Below are 18,147 nucleotides of genomic sequence, written 5' to 3' on the forward strand. Positions count from 1 at the left end.
GAAATCATCTGCAGCTAATGGGCTTCCATCAGCATGAAAGATAGCTTGATAAATATCAAAGATGGGGGAAGACATGAGAGGAGACAGTTTAATATTAATGATAATACAGAGCAAATGGTGATGACTGTTTTTGCAGATCAGGGAGTCATCATGGTTCACTTAACAAAATGATCAAGCTACTTTTACGTTTAATTATGGTCTCTCTCCAGTGAACCGGTTACTCTGGTTAGATAATCAATCATAGACAGTCACTTACGCTGTGTTTATGTGCTTACAGCCTTATCAGACCAGAGAAGGGGCCTTGTTTTATTGCCTATAGTTATATGAAAGCTCACTTCTCTTTCTAAATCTCTGATGTGAGTACACATTTACTCTTCAGTTGGAATTTATTCTACTGCTAGACAAGGTTCAAATGTATCTGTGAACTTCTGACACATTCAATTAATGCTCTATCTCTCTGTACTTAAACAAAGGTTATTTCAGTTTCTCTCACTAGCCATCTACAATGATGTATGCACAGATACTGACTTCACTTACCCCAGCCATCGGTTTTCAAATGTACTGTAAACGGCAACTCCCAACTCAGTAGGAAAGTCCTGAGTGTATTTTCTTGATTCATTAACCTGTGAAAGATGCTATGGGGGAATGATGAAGAACTCCTCTGAGACACTCTCCCCTCGGGCTAAACCAAAACCTTTTCTGGAGTGTTTCATCCAAATAGAAGCACTCAATCTTAAGGACAGCTCGGCCAAAACACTGCACTCTGACTGTAAGTGAGTCACCAATCGGTGTTTGAGATAAGCTAGAACGTAACAGAGCTGCTGAAATGATGGCTAATTTGTACTTGAATCCTTTCCTCCTTTAAGGATGTATCATATAAACTAAATATATATTTTAATAGGGCCCATTTTTTGATACTCAGATTAAAAACGCAGCAAACATAGAGAAGATGAGGAGAAAGGTGCATATGTAGAATGCATGTTTGTTAGTTAGCTATCATGCTTTTCAGTCTTACAAAGCACATGGCTTTGTTATCCATAATTGTGCGAGACTGTCACATTTTTTTTTGTCACAAAAAATAGAGCCTTGATTACAGACTGCTTTAGATCCACACAGGCCACTCATTAAGCCAGCACCTGATTTTGCCACTTGTTACTCACGATTTTATTGTCTAACGTGGTAAACAGAGATCATTTTACCTTCATGAGCTGTTTGAATACACTCAATATTTAGTCTTGTCTAGTCCTGATGACACATTGAACCTTTGTGACCTGACTATTCACTTGATTGCTAATGTTAAGTAAGCAATATGGTGTTAACTATTTTATTTGAGCACCTTCCTAATATTGCATTGCTCCCCCTTTTGCTGCCAAAACAGCCCTGACCCGCTGAGATATGGACTCCACTAGAACCCTGAAGGTGTGCTGTGGTATCTGGAACCAAGATGCAAGCAGCAGATCCTTCAAGTCCTCTAAGTTGCAAGGTGGGGCCTCCATAGATTAGACTTGTTTGTCCAGCACGTCCCACAGATGCTGGATTTGAATTTAGAGACAGAGTCAACACCTCAAACTTGTTGTTGTGCTCCTCAAACCATTCCTGAACCACCTGCTGAAAGAGGCCACATCTCGCAGGGAATACGGTTTCCATGAAAGGGTGTACATGGTCTGCAACAATGCTTAGGTGCATGGTATGAGTCAGTAGTAACATCCACATGGATGGTTTCCCAGCAGATCATTGACTCAAAGCATCACACTGCCTCCTCTGGCTTGCCTTCTTCCCATAGTGCATCCTGCTGCCATGTGTTCCCCAGGTACGATACATACACACACCCGTCATCCAACCATTGTTAGCTTTTTCAGCAGTGGACAGGGGTCAGCATGGGCATCCTGACTGGTCTGCAGCTATGCACCAGCAGCATTAACCAAATTGAGCGACAGTAGCTTGTCTGTCGGATCCGACCACATGGACCAGCCTTCGTTCCACACGTGCATTATTGAGCAAAAACCCTGTTGCCACTTTTGATAAATACTGACCACTGCAGACCAGGAACACGCTGCAAGAGCAGTAGTTTTGGAGATGCTCTGACCCAGTGCAGCCATCAGATTTTGGCCCTTGTCAAACTTGCTCAAATCCTTACGCTCGCCAATTTTTCTGCTTCTAACACATCAACTTTGAGGACAAAATGTTCACTTACTAGCCATTATATCCCACCCACTAACAGGTGCCACGATGAAGAGATAATCAGTGTTATCCACTTCACCTGACAGTGGACAAAAAGACTGTGATTCTAAATTGGCCGTAGGTATGCATTTGAGTGTGAATGGTTGTCTGTCTCTCTGTGTTAGCCCTGCGATAGACTGGCGACCTTCCAGGGTGTACCCTGCCTCTCGCCCGATGACGCTGGGATAGCGGTTACAGAAGATGAATGAACGAATGAATGAATAACTCTGTTGTATAGAGAATTAGCTGATGGGTCAAGAGGAGATTGTGAACTTCCACCCTGATTTTCTGGCCAGAGTGTATGTCAGTGACGGTAACAATATGTCTATGAAACTAACACCTTGTCATCTTCATAGGGAAAGATGGAGAAGTAGAGATCTCTGCAGGGATTTCTCTGAAGCACCCGGATATATCACAGTCTTTCAGCAGGACCGTCAAACCTCCAGGGTCCTGTAAGACGCCCCTGAGTCTGCTGATTGATTCCGCCCACAGAGATTAATCAAGATATTGACTGTGTGTGGTGTGAGTGTGAGAGTGTGTCTGTGTGTTTGAGTCTGAAAGAGAGAGACGCTGTGTCTGATAGAGACAGAGTCAGTGGGCTTGGTGATCTACAGCCTGTTAAGATCCTCATTTCCCAGAGTTCATAGCTCTCTTCCATCACCCCACAGGCAGGGAGCCAAGCTTTCTGTCTCCCCTCCACTGTGGTCTAATTCACCCTCACTTAGGAAAGCCTCAACAGGTCCAAAGTCAACTCATTTTTATCATTTTGATTTGCATTATTTTCTGTTTTTCTTATCTTTGATATATTGTGTGATGCTGCTTTGCTTTTGTTTTGTTTTTATGCTTCATGCACAAAAAAAGGAAAATGTATTCAGTCTCTGAAGAATTTCCTTAAGCAAAGGTTAAGTAGTTGCAAATGCAGCCAAGGGAAGAAAACAGCCTTATTACAAGACATGTGCAACCACACACAAACAAGTAGGCATGAATACACAGGAAAAAAAAAAACACACTCTGGATTGGACACACTTGCCCTCCCACACAAACTGTCAAACTCTCCCATTTGAAAGCAGATCAGCCTCTAATTCAACCAGATTAAAATGAAGTATCTCCCTTTCTCCAAAGCAGATGGTCATGAAATTCAGTTTCTTTTGGATATCACTACTCCCAGCGCAGGTAGTGTGGGTGCAGCTGGAACAGGTGTGTGATGGGAAAACAGTGCCAGGGGCTTGATCCAGATTTGTAGTTCATTATATCCAGCTGTCTATTTGTAGGTCTGACAGAGCTGAGCTTTAATGACACACGACTAACGCACAAAGATGACTGTTCACAGGTGATCACACATCTAGCTGGATTTGGTCAAGGGAAACCATAGCAATGATTTGCCCAATTTAGCATTTAATCCAGCTACTCCACACTGGGTATCAAAAAGCTGTGGAAATTAAAGAAAGTGCTAATAGAAACCCAGTGAGCGTGGTTTCACAATGTCCTGCTTATTATTGTTTGAATAATGTATTAGGTTATTTATCGGTTCAGAGGAAATGCTACTAAGCGTGTGCGCCTTTCCTGATTCATATACATCCGTACTGTTTATGGAGCTGTCAGGTTTACTGCCTTGAATGAGCAAGAAGTGCATATTTTTTGCCAAATGTGTGCGAGAAGCTGCAGCAGAAACCAAAACAGCAGCAGCAGCAATATTAATTTCATTGTCATAGTCAAGTGAGTGGATACATTTTGCATCCTCAAATATCAGACAATGCTCAGTTACTGCTAGTTTCTTTTTTTGTTGTCTTAGAAAGTTCAAGTCTGTTTCCTCTGTGTCTTTAGTTGTGGATGTGGTATGTATATATGTGGCTCTGGAGCACGTGCATACACCATTTAATATGACAAACAGGTGTGGGCGTACACAGAATACATACATATATACATATACTGTAAACATACACTCAGGTATTCTCAGTAAACACTTACACACATGCATAAATATCACTAACTACTACACACGTCCACACCCACATGCAAAGTGGGCACACACAGATTTTCAGTTTTCATTTTCTTTATTTCATTCAATAAAAGTGTCCGACGAATTGACTGCAGTCCACTCTGCACCTTATGTAGATTACTGTGGGACGAAGGTAAAGCTGGATGTTGTGACAGCTAATATGGTAGAGTTAAGGGGGAATTAACGTTTTTTACAACCGGGACCTTATTTCTGGCATGAAATACCATCGTTTACTCACCCATATAACTTTGGTGTCATTTGGAGTCGTTCGGATGATATTTAGATCCGAGTATATCCATATAGTGGGAGTGACTGGGGCACCGAAACGCAGCCTCTAAATAACACATTAACTGCAGCGAAACTTTATTTCACCAATATTTTGTTATGATACGCTAGTGCTATTCCCCGTGTAAAAAACGGTAATTCCCCTTTAAGGCTGAACTACTGTAATGACTGGTAGAGCAGAGTGGAGCATATTATTTATCCCTTTCCTTCTTTCCTTCTCTAATGTATAAAAAATTATACATTAGATTTTCTATGGAGAGAGAAACAACCTTAATTTTCAGTTTTTTGAGTTTCCAACACAAAAGAAAACAGTTGGTGCAGTCATAAGAACAACAGAAACACCAACAATAACAATAATAATAATGTGACTTGATCTGAGCAAGAACTCAAGCCAAAACTAATGAAATGCTCCCCACCATGTAGACTTTTTAGTCTTTGTACTTAGAGAGTTGTTGTGCGCCACATTAGAGGCTTTGGTGACAAATGACTTAATGAGCTACACAGGGAGTCCTAATTATTCTGCAATTAGAAATGTAATTATGGTTTGCTCCAACGGTTCGCTTGCTAGCTGGCTAGCAGTGTGAGGGAGCAGAGGCAGCTGAGTATCACATTTAACTGCCAGCTAATCTGTCACACACAGAAGGGTAGACAGTGCTCAGATTATAGTTCCTCAACTTAAACCTGTGGTCTGAAATGGGTCGAGCTAAATCACTGTAGGCTTGTAATCCATCATTTGGGAACTAAACTGGATTTAGAAAAGCCTGAAAACTAACCTAATACATCAGATTTAGTCCAAATACTGTGTAAGGGTTTGTTTAATGTACAGTCGATCTCCTGACCTTTTGAGGATGAGTTGGAAGATTAGGATGCAGAGCAATAATAAATTGGAACTGGACTGACTTCTGCCTTTCTGCACTGAGCTGTAAGTTATTCAACTTCTAACCAAATGTACTGTCAGCACTAGACAATCAGCATAGCTCTTCTTAATGTTCCAGCTATCCTGCCACCCTGACTGGAGATTTCACTCTTGGCAAAAATAAAGGTTCACAGAGCAAAAACATATGCATTACACAAGCATATTATTTATCTATTTCTATACGCACAGTTCATCAGTTTATATGGTGATCAGTATGAACTTTTAACTGTTTAAGTGAATTAGATTGACATAGTTCCCTCATGAGATTGTTAGAACAATACCGCCTCCTCTGCAGAAATGAACTTTAAAATAAGTGAGCATATTGTTCATTTTCCATTTCAGGCTGTGTGTGTGTGTGCGCGCGCATGTGTGTGTGTGTTATGCTTGCAGGCAGTGTTGGGGCCCTTGCACTACAGTGCTATGTAGTAATCAGAAACTCGTGCCAGATATGACAGATGAGGGCTAAGAGGGTATAGTCCTACTAACCCTGCCTGGAGCTCTGGATGACCTGCCAACCTGCCAACCTTGCTATGCCTTCAACTGTTTCAGGGCACAGCCCTTTCAAATGCTTTCGGTTGCATTTTATTTGGTGTGCAAAGTACACAGTTAAGTTTGGAAGCGATGTGAGTGGTGGCACTGTCTGTGTATGACAAGGCTCTTTATGCTTTTGTGGGCCGTGTTGCAAGTATGGGGACATTAAAACTTAGAACTATATATTAAACAAATAGGTCAGCATTTCAAGAAATATATGTGTTGTCCTTGGTGGAGAATTTAATGAGGAGATCAATATCATTTGGATTCATTCTTCAGAGCAACTGCATTTTGTGCAAGTAAATGTAACACAAATGAGGAAGAATCATGACTCGAACACGTTTGGGATCAGACTTTTAATTGGACTTAAAATCACATAAATAACATTGGTTCATATATATTTTGTATATTATACAACTTTATATAATATATATTCCCCCCTATGATTTACATTCCTCTCTGGCTAAAATGATCTCTGTTATATCTATGGAAACAGAAAGCACTGCATGAAGGCAAAACTGCTCTTTTTGTGCTGTTTTTCAAGGTCCAAATGCCAAAAGGAGAGGAGCGCATTTCTCTTGAGTTGTAAAAAACATTTCCCAAGTTACACAAACAAAACAAAAAAAAAAAAAAAGCAAAAAGGAGAATCTATTGCATTGTCTCTAGGGTATTACACTGCACTACAAGGAGTGGGTAGCTATTGAAAATCATTCACTGTATATATTTTATTGTACTGAATTGTGACACAAAAAAGGAGCACTGCAAACTATTTGATATGCATGGCGAGGAAAATTCTGTGTGTGTCATTTTTGTTCACTGTAAAAAAAAAAAAAAAAAAGTATGTTTGACTCGATAAGAAATGTCACCATGAAGATATGGAAAGAGTTACGAACCTGTAGCAAGGTCACTTAATCATGCAGTGACCCAGCCAAGCACACTGGCACAGATGGGTTGAGCTTGTCGGTCCAGATCACAAATCAACACACGGCCGTTCTGAGCCCGTGACCGACATTATTCAACAAGATGGGTGGATATCTGGAAGTCAGGTAACATTCTCGCTGACGTGAAAAAAACACACACCTACCCCTCAAACCGGAGCTCTCACTGCACAGTATTACATTTGATCAACAGATGAGCTCTGTCACTCAGTCAAAACTTAAACAACATAATCATGCCTGATGCATCACACCCTAGATGAACACATGTTGAAAGGTGCACAGATGTTGCCAGCCATTGCTTGCCAGATTTGCTTTGACTCATTAAAAAGTAACTCTTAAGTTTCCTTGCACGTGATTTAAATCAGTGCGTATTTGCAGGCTATGTCTGCTTTTTCAAGTCAAGGAAATGCGACCTGTCATGATAGAAATGTTCCATGACGGTCAACATTAAGAACATACCTGGTGATAAGTGAAGGGAGTGAAAACAGCCATGAGGTTAAGTAAGAATTTCCATGTTGAATGTATGTTAAAATCTTTTCTTCTTTTTTTTTTTTTAACACAGCCTCCAGTGTCAGTTTGTCACAGTCTCTCTCTCTACATTTCCCGCCACACGACCTCTTAAATCTGCATAAACTATAATACATATTTGATTGTCTGAAACAGCGCAGCTACCTGAATATCAAACCAGAGAGAAACTGCCGCCCACACCAGGCCCTCCAATCTAAACAAAATCCAAACACCGGCTCCAGCTGCAGCTCTAATTCTGATAACGATGGAGGACAAAAAGAGTTTGAGGTCAGGTCTGCACTAAGCAAGTGTTTGGCTGAGTCCACATCTGACGGAAAACAAGATTTTTGTGAACTCAAAGAGTTACATGAGTTACCCGGTGAACCGTGGGATCCTATAATGTATCATGCATTTATCACGACAAGGTTCAACCTAAACGGAGCATGACGTGTGTTGGTGTGTATGTGCGTGTGTGTGTGTGTTTTAACAAATCACAGAGGAAAACACAATCATGCCATGACATTGCGACAGACAGCAAATTTACGTGTCAAAACCCTCCTTCCCTGAAAAGTCAACGACAGAGTGAAATTTTTTAAAATAGGTATACGTTCACCATATCATCATCGTGATAAAAATCCCATGAAGATCATCATAATCATATCCCTTTCTAAACAACTCTGTTCCAATGAAAACCACGATGGAGAGGGAAAGTTGCTGGTTGTGACTGAAGCACAAAAAAATACCTTTTTATCTTTAAAGCTTTTTTTTATATTATTGTAAAGTGCTTTGTGTGACCAAATAAACGGTTATCAGTAAGGCTTATTCATTACCGACCATAAATGATTTTGTAAATGTGACAAGAAACACAACCAGCATCAGCACTAACTGCCACTTTTCCTCCCCATCACAACCGTGGCCCATTTCCATTTTTTTTTTTAAATACTCACAGAGGGGAAAAAGTGTTAATTTAAAAGTGCATCATGAATATGCTGCGATTAATAATTAAAGTAAACTATCTTTTCTCGTCATAAATAACACCTTCTTTTCCTCAAGTATTCAATAAACCTCTTATTATACAAGTTGAGTAGTCACATGATGCAAACCTACACCCCGTGATCTTGTTAATACAGTGTCTGGGAGCGAAGTTAACACGTCCTGTATCTTGGAAGCTGTGGCCCACCAACACAAACAGGATGGATGGGTCAAATATAGAAGATCAAGGAAAAAAGGCCAAGTTCTAAGGGTACAACACATGAACAGTGACAACAGAATATTTGTAATGCAACACAAAGAAAAGAATCTAACTGAATTAGAATTAAATATGATATCTTACTTTCTTGCTCAAGGTATATGAAAATATCAAAACCACTCTCATATCTGCACTGGTACAGGGAGGTTTGAATGTTACTTCGGTGAGTAATGTATGAGTAATGTATTTCGAGTTTTAGGAGAGCACACTACGTATTGATGTATAGCAGTGTATATCATTATACTTGGCTGCAAAACGTATTACTTTCGACTAAACTTTGTCGCACAGTACTCAACTGTGACCCACTTGAGGTTGCAAATCCTTCTATTTAAACTTTGCAGTTGGTTTTGTGACATGAAAAACAAGAAGGTGGGAGCTTTTGCCATTAGGCTGCATGTATATGACTACTTCCCAGAGGCTTTATGTACTAGTGTAGACATGGTACTTAATCAAACACGCAACCATACCAGTAGAAAAGCTAATCTAGCTGCTGGTGCTGCTTCACATGGAGCGCACAGACATGAGAGAGTGGCTGTTTTCTCATTTAACTCTTACCAGCAAAACAAATACATTAAGTCAGTCTTCTTTTTTTAATTAATATTTTGGATCAAATCTTAATGAAAACTGCAGATGTTTAAAGTCAGGTTGAAATATCTGTAGTCACTTGAGGGCAACTATAAAAATCAAAGCTTTAATAATTCCACTGTTCATGTGTTGCAGCTTACAACTTTAAATGGCAGACATGAAGATTGTTACTGTGGTTTTCTTCATAGGGTCAAATCAAAGCGAGATAAATGAAAAAGGTAGACCTTAAATGGTCCTGAAAACCAGGAGTCCAGCCTTGCCCAATGACAGACTCAAGCTCTCTTTTTGTCACTGACTCCAGAGCATCAGATGGATTTTATGTATATTGATGTTTTCAGTCGAGAGACCTTGATCCCATGGTGGATTTGCAAAACATTGGATGGCTACAAACTAACTGACGTTTTTTGTTTTTTTTCTCCAGACTGGTGTGCATATTTCCAACATTTTCTAAATCCAGAAGAAAGTAACGAGCTCACTCTTTAGGAGTAGAGCAGGACTCAGTCATGTAGAACTCATCATACTTCAGCGCCCAGTCAATCTTTCAGTCGCCGGACCAGTCAGTGACAGGCCTTCATCCCAGTCAAGTATGGCGATTCTTGTCGGCACAGGCCCATCTGCTGCTGTTGCTGCTCTTGAAGATCTGAGGCCACGACATCGACAAAATCAGGAACGGGTAGCCCTGAGAGTATCATGACTGACTTGTTCCAGATCATGAAAGTGGGTACGACAGGCAGGAGGAAGGAGATTTCGAAGGTGTGAATGTGCTGGGAATTCATGGCATCGTAAAAGGACAGTGAATTGTTGTCGTAGTCCAGCAGGACACCCAGCCGCCTCAGCTGTAGGCTCGCCTCCACCAGCATCTCCTTCCCGTCGTGGCGAACCATGAAGTTGTTGTTGCAGCGTGAGAACACCCACGAGGATGAGTTCTTGCCACTCCATTCGTTTTTCGGGGCTGATTTGTAAGCCACGCCGATGGCATACCTGCAGGGAAGGAACAATTTTGGAATACATTAGTGATCTAAAACTACTGTCCTCCTTAACGAGTTTACTTGCACAGACAAGATATCTCATGCTGAGGGCACGCAAGACAGGCACAGGCCCTTTGGGTCTTTCCCTCATGAAGAGGTCTACTTCACAGCCAATTAGTGAAAAGAATATAATTAGGATAAGAGTATACACTGTGTGTGGTGAGTGTGCCTGGTGTGTGTGTGTGTGTGTGTGTTTGTGGGGGGTTTACATAACAGCCCAGATTTAAACTCCCTAAAGAACCATATTTCAGTTTACCAAGCCTCCTCGCAGGCTTATATAATGCACTTTTATGCGTGTGCGTTTCTCACCATGTGGATGCTCCCAGTAGCACCTCCCAGTAGTGGCACCCGCTGTCAATAAAGACATTACCAGCAGCTCCATAGGAGCCCGTGCCGCTGAAACGCTCCGGGGTGTGGCTCTTCTTCAGCGAGCTCTCGTCCTTCTCCATGGTAAGACAGTCATTGGACAGACGTAGCTTTTTGTGGGCTGTCTTCGGGTCCAACTTGAAGGGTTGACCTGGAAAGAGATACAATTATGTGCCTGGCTTAAAGGGTAATTATGTTTTGAAAATGATAACACTGGTATCTTCAACAGCAACAAACAAGGGCATAAATACATGTCTAATTGAAAATAAGTCACATAAAAGCAGAGGTCATAAATTAATGACTGCGATGAGATATTTGGTATTTATGCAATTAATATCTCATCATTATGAGCAACTCCCAGAACAGAAGAGGGCCACGACTTAATTTAGCCACTATGTGCAGAAACATTTGTAGCTACAGAGCTTTGAGAATTATGGGAAATGTATTCTTAAAGGATCATTCTGGTTTTTCTAAACCTGGGCTGTCCAATATTTGCAGCCTTTTAGCAAGGTTTTGGTCCCATGGCTCTTTTACTTGGTAAATGTTCACTAGACAGTTTCTACCCGTGTCTGTCACCCATTTTGGGTTCACAGTCACTCACGATTGTCAAATGGGAACAAGAAAGCCAGGAGATACCGCAAGATCAAAGAGCGAAAGAGCTGAGAATAAGAATAAAAATTAGAGGTAGATTTTAATTCAGTGCAGCAGCAAAAGAAGAAAATAAATAGAAAGTGGGGTGAGAAGTGCTTTGCAGAGGACTCACAGGGAGAGACAGAAGAGGAGAATGTTTGAAATACAAGGGCGAGAGTCTAAACTTCAAAGCCTCGCGCAGTCTTTGGTGAAAACATTTCATAACAGCGGAGGAAGCCACCCGGCATTTTCCTCAGTGCCTCCAATCACACAGACTTGGAAATTAGCTGCAGGAAATAGCCTTCACTTCCCCTGCAGTAGGTAGTGGTTGGGGCTATTCAGTGGAAATGCTACTATCCGGCTGCAACAATTCAGTTTGCAACGACACCAGTAATTTAAGTGTAATGGGTGGAAAATTGAGAGGGCAAAACTAGGAGAGTGGCAGGGAGAGAGGAGCTAAGGAGTGAGGAAGAGAGGAGAAGTTGAGGGGATAATATGAGACTGAAGATTTGGTGGAGGAGCCCCTCTCTACCTCTTAATGTCCGTGTGTGTGCGTATGCGTGTGTGTGCGTGTGTGAAGGCTTCAGCCACATCCCTCCTAGACCTGACATTTAACTCTGACACCTCTCATCTCATCTCTCAGCCTCCCTGAGCCTCCCATGGCTTAATGAGCGACACAATGAGGACCCTGACTCCTCCTCCCCTCTTTCTACATGCCCTTCCCTTCATCTCTTTCCCCCAATTCTTTCATTCTCATCCTCTCTATCCTCTCTCCACTCTCACACACTCCCCTCCAATAATCTGCGTGGTGAGTGTGTGTTACCGCGCGTGGATATGAGACGACGAGGCCAATGTGCTGCTGGCAGCCAATTACATTAATGCGCTCTCTTCTTTGAACTGCTTATCGCTGCCAGCACAGCCATTTCCAAACACTGGGGCTCTGTCATGCCTTTCCAGGGGATGACTCCTGAGAGCCAGGGCTGGGCTCGAGGTTGGGGAAGGGGAGACGCACATGATGGTCGAGGACAAGCAGAAAAACACGCAGAGCAACAACTACGCCCTACAGAAAAGCGGACATACTGCACACTAAATTGTCGAGTGGAAATGTTTTGAACCAGCGCCAGCAGGATTCTTATATGGAGAAAGTCAAGCATAATAAGTTTAAACTGTGGCTGGATAAATGTGTAAATACTGTACAAAAACCTGGCAGGAGAGCGCAAATAAAACTGGCGCCAGTACCACTAAGAGAACTGTTGCATTTGGCGGTTGCAAGTGTTGGTAGGCTGTAAAAACAAAAACAAATTTTCACAGAACCTCCAATGAAACATCTTCTGCAACTGGTCAACACTGTCTTAGTCCATACAACCTATTTTAAAGTACCTGCACGCCACGTCTACCCCCAGAATGAATCACATGTTCATCGTTGGACAAGTAGCTTAATGCATCTACACATGCTCTGCTCCTAAATGCGGGTAGTATTTTCATTCGATACCTTTTCTTAAGGCTGAATGTGTGATTTACTTCCAAACTCGTGATGACGTGTGTTTTTAACTGAAGGATCTGAGTACTTCCTCCACTGCTGAAGCGCCTTCATGCTGCAGAGTTGCCATGAAATGAACAGACCTTAAGTCACAGTGAGTGTATTGGTTTATATTTGCTGGCAGCACTCGGAGAACATGCCAAATTTAATTTTTTCAGGAGCGCTACACCGACGGCCCAAAGCCGCAAAGACGGCATGTGTGGAGTTATACTGCATTAGACCGATTCAAAGTAAGGAAGTGGATGTTTACATCTAAGAAAGTTCAGAAGCTTTTTTTTACACATGCATTTCTGTCAGATTTCTTATCACAACGAATAAAGACAGGACAAGATAGTGGAACAGAGTGGATTTCTAAGCAGTGACTGTGGTAAGTCTGCTTCCACTCCCACAGAAATACAGTAGTAATTAGAGATATTCTTTAACTGTCTGCAGAGATGATAACGGCGCACTGTTAACTGCCTTCGAGCTGTGCATTGTTATGGACTGCAAAGTCTTTAGTGGGAACTTGTAAAACACCAAAAAAAGAAACAGCATCAAGGAAAAAAAGAGGAGAGAAATTAAAGGGGCTACTGTTCAGGGAACACTTACACAAAGAAATTTCATTCCAACTTCATTCTGTTGGGTCCTTGTTAAAATACTTGCAGTGGGAGGGCATCTGGGTAATTGACTTTATTTCAGTTCAGTCAATTTCACTCGCGCTTCTTATTTTTCCTGGCTCACACTTTTGCTGAGGGATACATTGAGCTGCCTCCATAATGAGGGAGATGGGGGAAAAAAAAAGATCCATTTTACTGCATAACTAAACAATTACTGAAGTAGAAGCGGCGGCATCAGGGACGCGGCGCGCTCTCCTGTCACACCAGCAGTCTAACGTAACCTTAAATCTTTTCACAGGTTTTGACATTCCTGTTGAACTTGCAAATCACTCCCCGGTATTAAAATGCATGGCGGTGGGCCACTTGGCTTTTAATTCTCTGATTCATATGTAATCCGACAGTGCTGACTGCTTTCATCTGGCTGAAGTACAGATGTACACTGGTGAGATTAAAAATGCATCAACTGTGTTAACATGGCTGGGGACACCCAATAGCTGGCGCAAGTGTGAAGGAGCTAGCGTAACTCCTGCATTGTGAGTTCACGTGCATCACATCTTAGCTTCTCACATCTTACGGGGCAATATTAGGCTCTTTATGCTGATCTTGTATCAAAAGTGGAAAAAGTCTTTGGGTCGTGAGAAGCAAAGACAAACAGAAGTTCTTGATCTTGAACTCGGCAGCATCTTCAGAGACCAGTGCCAGAAAAATAATATTCACCAAGGCTTCTCGGTGTGCTCAGAATTTCAGTGTGATTAAGTAGCCACTTTTAGAGAGGAAGTTTCCGTGATGCTTCGTTAGAGTAAAAGCATGTGAAAGATTTTTTATTTTTTTTCTTCCAAGGGCTCTTTGTGTGTAAAATGTAATCATTCATTAAAACACAGCTACTGGCTCAGGGTTACAGTTCTTCTGTTCACTTGTATCAGTGCACGTTTCAAATGTGCTGCATTGCAGAGAAAGATAAACAAATATATTAAAAGGGACTTGAAGGCATTATCGATTGATATCAAGCCTTCCTCAGTGAGGTGCTGAGCTTTCTGGCCTTCAGCGCTCACATTCAGACTGACTCAGTGGAAAAAAACAAAAAACAAACAAAAGAAAAAAAACTAATAATACACCTCTTCCACCTGCTGGCATTTTCACCAGCTGAGTGAGAGGATAGTGCTTTGAGCAGGAAAACCAGTGTATTAGTAGTCATGCCTGAAAAAGATAAATGACAGTACATGATGGTTTATTAATTTCATTGTACTTGTACAATGACAATAAAGACATTCTATTCGATTCTATTTATTACCAATAGTGACTTTCAACGTCAATTATCAGCTCTTATTAGCTTGTTTAACTTATGTTCATGCTGAAAAATAATCCTTGTGCTGTGACCATCATTTGATTTTCGACTGAACCAGATATCATTTATTGCACAGCTTTTGTTCCTCTTGTCACTGAAAATAATTCTCTATGATGCTAACTGCATTTTGTGGCATTTTGTTGTGTCACTGCAGAAAACAACTTGAACTAATATATAAGAATTAAAGACTCTGAAGTCCTTGAAACGTTAAATACGGCCTAAAATATTGAGATTACTCGTTGTACCTTTGGGTTATATTTCGAAAGTAGGGTTCTCAGTAACATGGAAACATTTTGCAAGTACTCTGCTCCTTCAGCTTTTCGGTTTTTCTAAAAATCCACTTTTGCTTTTCCTTGAAAGATAGGACCTATTGACCCTGCAAGATGGATCTCTGCTGGAATCAACCCGTGACACTTTAAGTACACAGTGTACACCATTTACCACTATTTTACGTCAATGTCCTCTCTCTCCTATCCTCCCTTCCTCTCACCTACACCTCTTTTTCTGCTCCTATCTCTCCTCATCTCATCTCCACCTCCAACTGTTTACTTTGGGGGCACCATGGTAGCTTGAGGCCTGTCATCACGGATGCATGCTGGGTAAATATTATTGCAAGTCCTTTAACAGGAAGAGGGACGCGTACCCCTGGGGCACCTTGACATGTGATATTTTCAGCCCAGATTTCAGCTGCTTACCTAACACAGTGACTAGGATCTGAGGAATACACACAAACTGGACATGTACACACACACACATCCACACACACACAGAAACTCTCCGGGGTGTTTGCCGACTCCCTGCATCGTACACACAATATGGATGCCCAGAATAGTTTACCAACAGAATGACAAAGACGGCAAAGTCAACAGTCCAGTGTTTGACTGTCAGCAAAGTGGCTGCCTAAAGGAAGGCAATTCAGATTAGCTTTTGTTTGGACACAAACAATATGCCTACTCAAAATAGAGCCCGGACTTTACGGGAAAACAATAAAGCTGCTACATGAAGACATATTTAAGCCCGGATTTATGTTGTCGTTGGTACTCCTTGTTCACACTACTACACACCACTTTGTATTACAAAAGGACAAAAGTGGGTGTTGATGTTTGGGGACTTCGCACCAGGGGACAGGTGCAAATGTCAATTCTGGTAATTATGGAAGTCATACCTCGGTCCAGCAGCTTATCACCTGTCAGGCTGTGAGGAAAATATGAAAAACTGCAAAGATTTAATGAGAGCTGACACTTCGCAAGTGTACTTTCATGCATCTCGGTGCATATGAGCGTGCAATGTTAAAAAATATCAACAGCCTGCACAGATGGTTATTCTCTACCTGGGTATAAGTTCTGAATTTGTAGATAAGCCAATCACACCGATTGCACAGAATAATACTAAACAGCACAGGTAGGGGAAGATGCTGCATGTTAGTCAATCTACACCCCCTCATTCTAAATTTGATTCTGTTTCTCGGTCCTAAATTACCAAACTGCTCCCTCTTTGAATGCAACTTTGTTTCTTGTTTATATGAATTCATTACTGAGACAGGCATCCAATTAGAAAGCATAAACAGGGCACAGTCTAATTAAAGCTGTCTAGATTAATGTGGGTTCTTGTTGTGTCAGCCACCACTCTAATAAGCTGTGGCCAAACTCAAGCTTTAATTCCTTTTCGGTGCCTAAAGTATTGTGCTTTAAATAAATGCAATGATTGTTGTATTATCAGCAAAAGTTGCAATTTTCTTTAGTGTATGCTTTGATTTGAATGAATAAGATAGACATCATTATTATTACAACTATTTTTTAATATAATTAAAGCTAGAGAAATGTAGCTGTGTATTATAGGTGAACACTAGAAAAGGATCAACAACTGCAGCTACGAAGGAAAATCTGCAACAAAAATGCTTTTATTTTGTATTTCAATCTTGCCCATTGAAGAACTGGGAACTGGAGCTTGACTGGTACGGTGTAATTTTACCCGTGTGTGTGCAACGCTCAGGCCTGGACCATATTAATGGGTAAAAAGCAGTGGACTGAGGGCGCTCATGTCTGCACACACTCATCCCCGCAAAGAGCTATTTGGTGTCTTTTATTCGCTCAACACTCTCTCCTTCTCACTCTCAATCTGTCGCTTTTCATCCACTTTCATATTCCCTCTCTATAGTCGTGTAGAGACCTGGTCACAGTTGGCTCGCCGGTAAGTGCAGAAGTGTGGTCATGGCAATAAAAGGCCGCACACAAGCTCACATGCATGTGCACACACTCTCTTCATAGCTGCCTCCTTCTTCATCATACTTAATTCATGTTTTTCGGGAAGCTGTAAGTTACTTCACATGCCAGCCGTGAGCATCTAATAGTGCAGGGGTGCTTCCATATGCCCCGGCATTATCGGGGCACTGTTCAGCCACTCAAGGTTCAACGGGCGGTTTCACTGGAGTGACCTAAAAAGTCTGTGAAAGCTCTGAGACATGATTTTAAATGCTGTCTCAATCAGGCTGAGTGAGAGAGCCATTTGAGGAGTGCTCCGCCATTTCTGCATTGCACTTACGATGGACTGTTTAAAACTAAAAGGATCAAAATCTCTGCAGAACCGGAGAGATTCCCTGTCAAAACCTGGTGCCCACCACGCACCATAATACAAGGTTTCAAAACGTTATTCTGGTAGCTGCTAATGTAGCCTCGAGCCACTTGCCTCAAGCAGAGATTAAGGGTGCGGGGTTTAACAGCAGACCACCAGATTAGTTTTTTCAGCTTTTAGTTTCCATCTCCAAATGATGCCCACTCAAGTGACATTACTTGAGGCAAGTTACCAGCTTTCACGCAGCCACCCCTTGAGCCGCAAAAGCTTAATATGGTCATTTTTCTCACATGGAACAGAACTGCCCGAAACCTGCCAAGAGGCCTGTCTCATTTAATGTTCCCGTGTAACAACTGCATCTTCATTATTTATCCTATTTTTAATTTTTCCTTAAATACCGCATGCTGTTTGGACAGCACTACATCAAAAGAACATTTCCGTATATATCAAACCAATCAGCCTTTGGTATATACACGTATGTCTGTTTTTCTTGAGACAAAAAGGTGTAACTTCTTGTGATGGAAAGCACAAACACTGGTAAGAATCGACAGATGGCGCGAAGACTGAAAAAAAGGGGCACCAGACGAGGAGATCTTATGCCATAGCTAGGGGTAACGGAGGACAGCGAGCCAAGAGAGAGGGGCTAAAGAGGGACATGAAGGAGGAACAGGGAGAGTTTGAGGCCATGACAAGAAATTACATGAGAGAACAATGCCCTTTGAAGTCCAGCGTCAAAATCCTTCATATCATTTCAACTTCAGCAGTTCCCATGAACCTTTCAGTCTTGATGACAATACTTAATGCAGCAGAACACTTCAGCCAAATGAATCAACTTCTGAAC

At 41.6% G+C, this 18,147-nt stretch overlaps 1 protein-coding gene across 4 annotated transcripts in view; it reads right to left on the bottom strand.

Moving 5' to 3' along the window:
• Window positions 1–6,298: 6,298 nt before the first annotated feature.
• mid2 (midline 2) overlaps window positions 6,299–18,147 on the bottom strand; it is a 107,931-nt gene continuing 96,082 nt past the window's right edge. For all 4 annotated transcript variants that reach the window (XM_084549738.1, XM_084549739.1, XM_084549740.1 and 1 more), the window contains 2 exons: window positions 10,568–10,775; window positions 6,299–10,211 (listed from right to left, as the gene is read on the bottom strand). In XM_084549738.1, coding sequence (XP_084405864.1) covers window positions 9,788–10,211; window positions 10,568–10,775 — 632 coding nt within the window. In that variant the 3' untranslated portion in view covers window positions 6,299–9,787. The remainder of the gene's footprint in view (window positions 10,212–10,567; window positions 10,776–18,147) is intronic.

Source organism: Chelon labrosus (genome assembly GCF_963514085.1).
Source record: "Chelon labrosus genome assembly, chromosome: 8".
Taxonomy (NCBI): domain Eukaryota; kingdom Metazoa; phylum Chordata; class Actinopteri; order Mugiliformes; family Mugilidae; genus Chelon; species Chelon labrosus.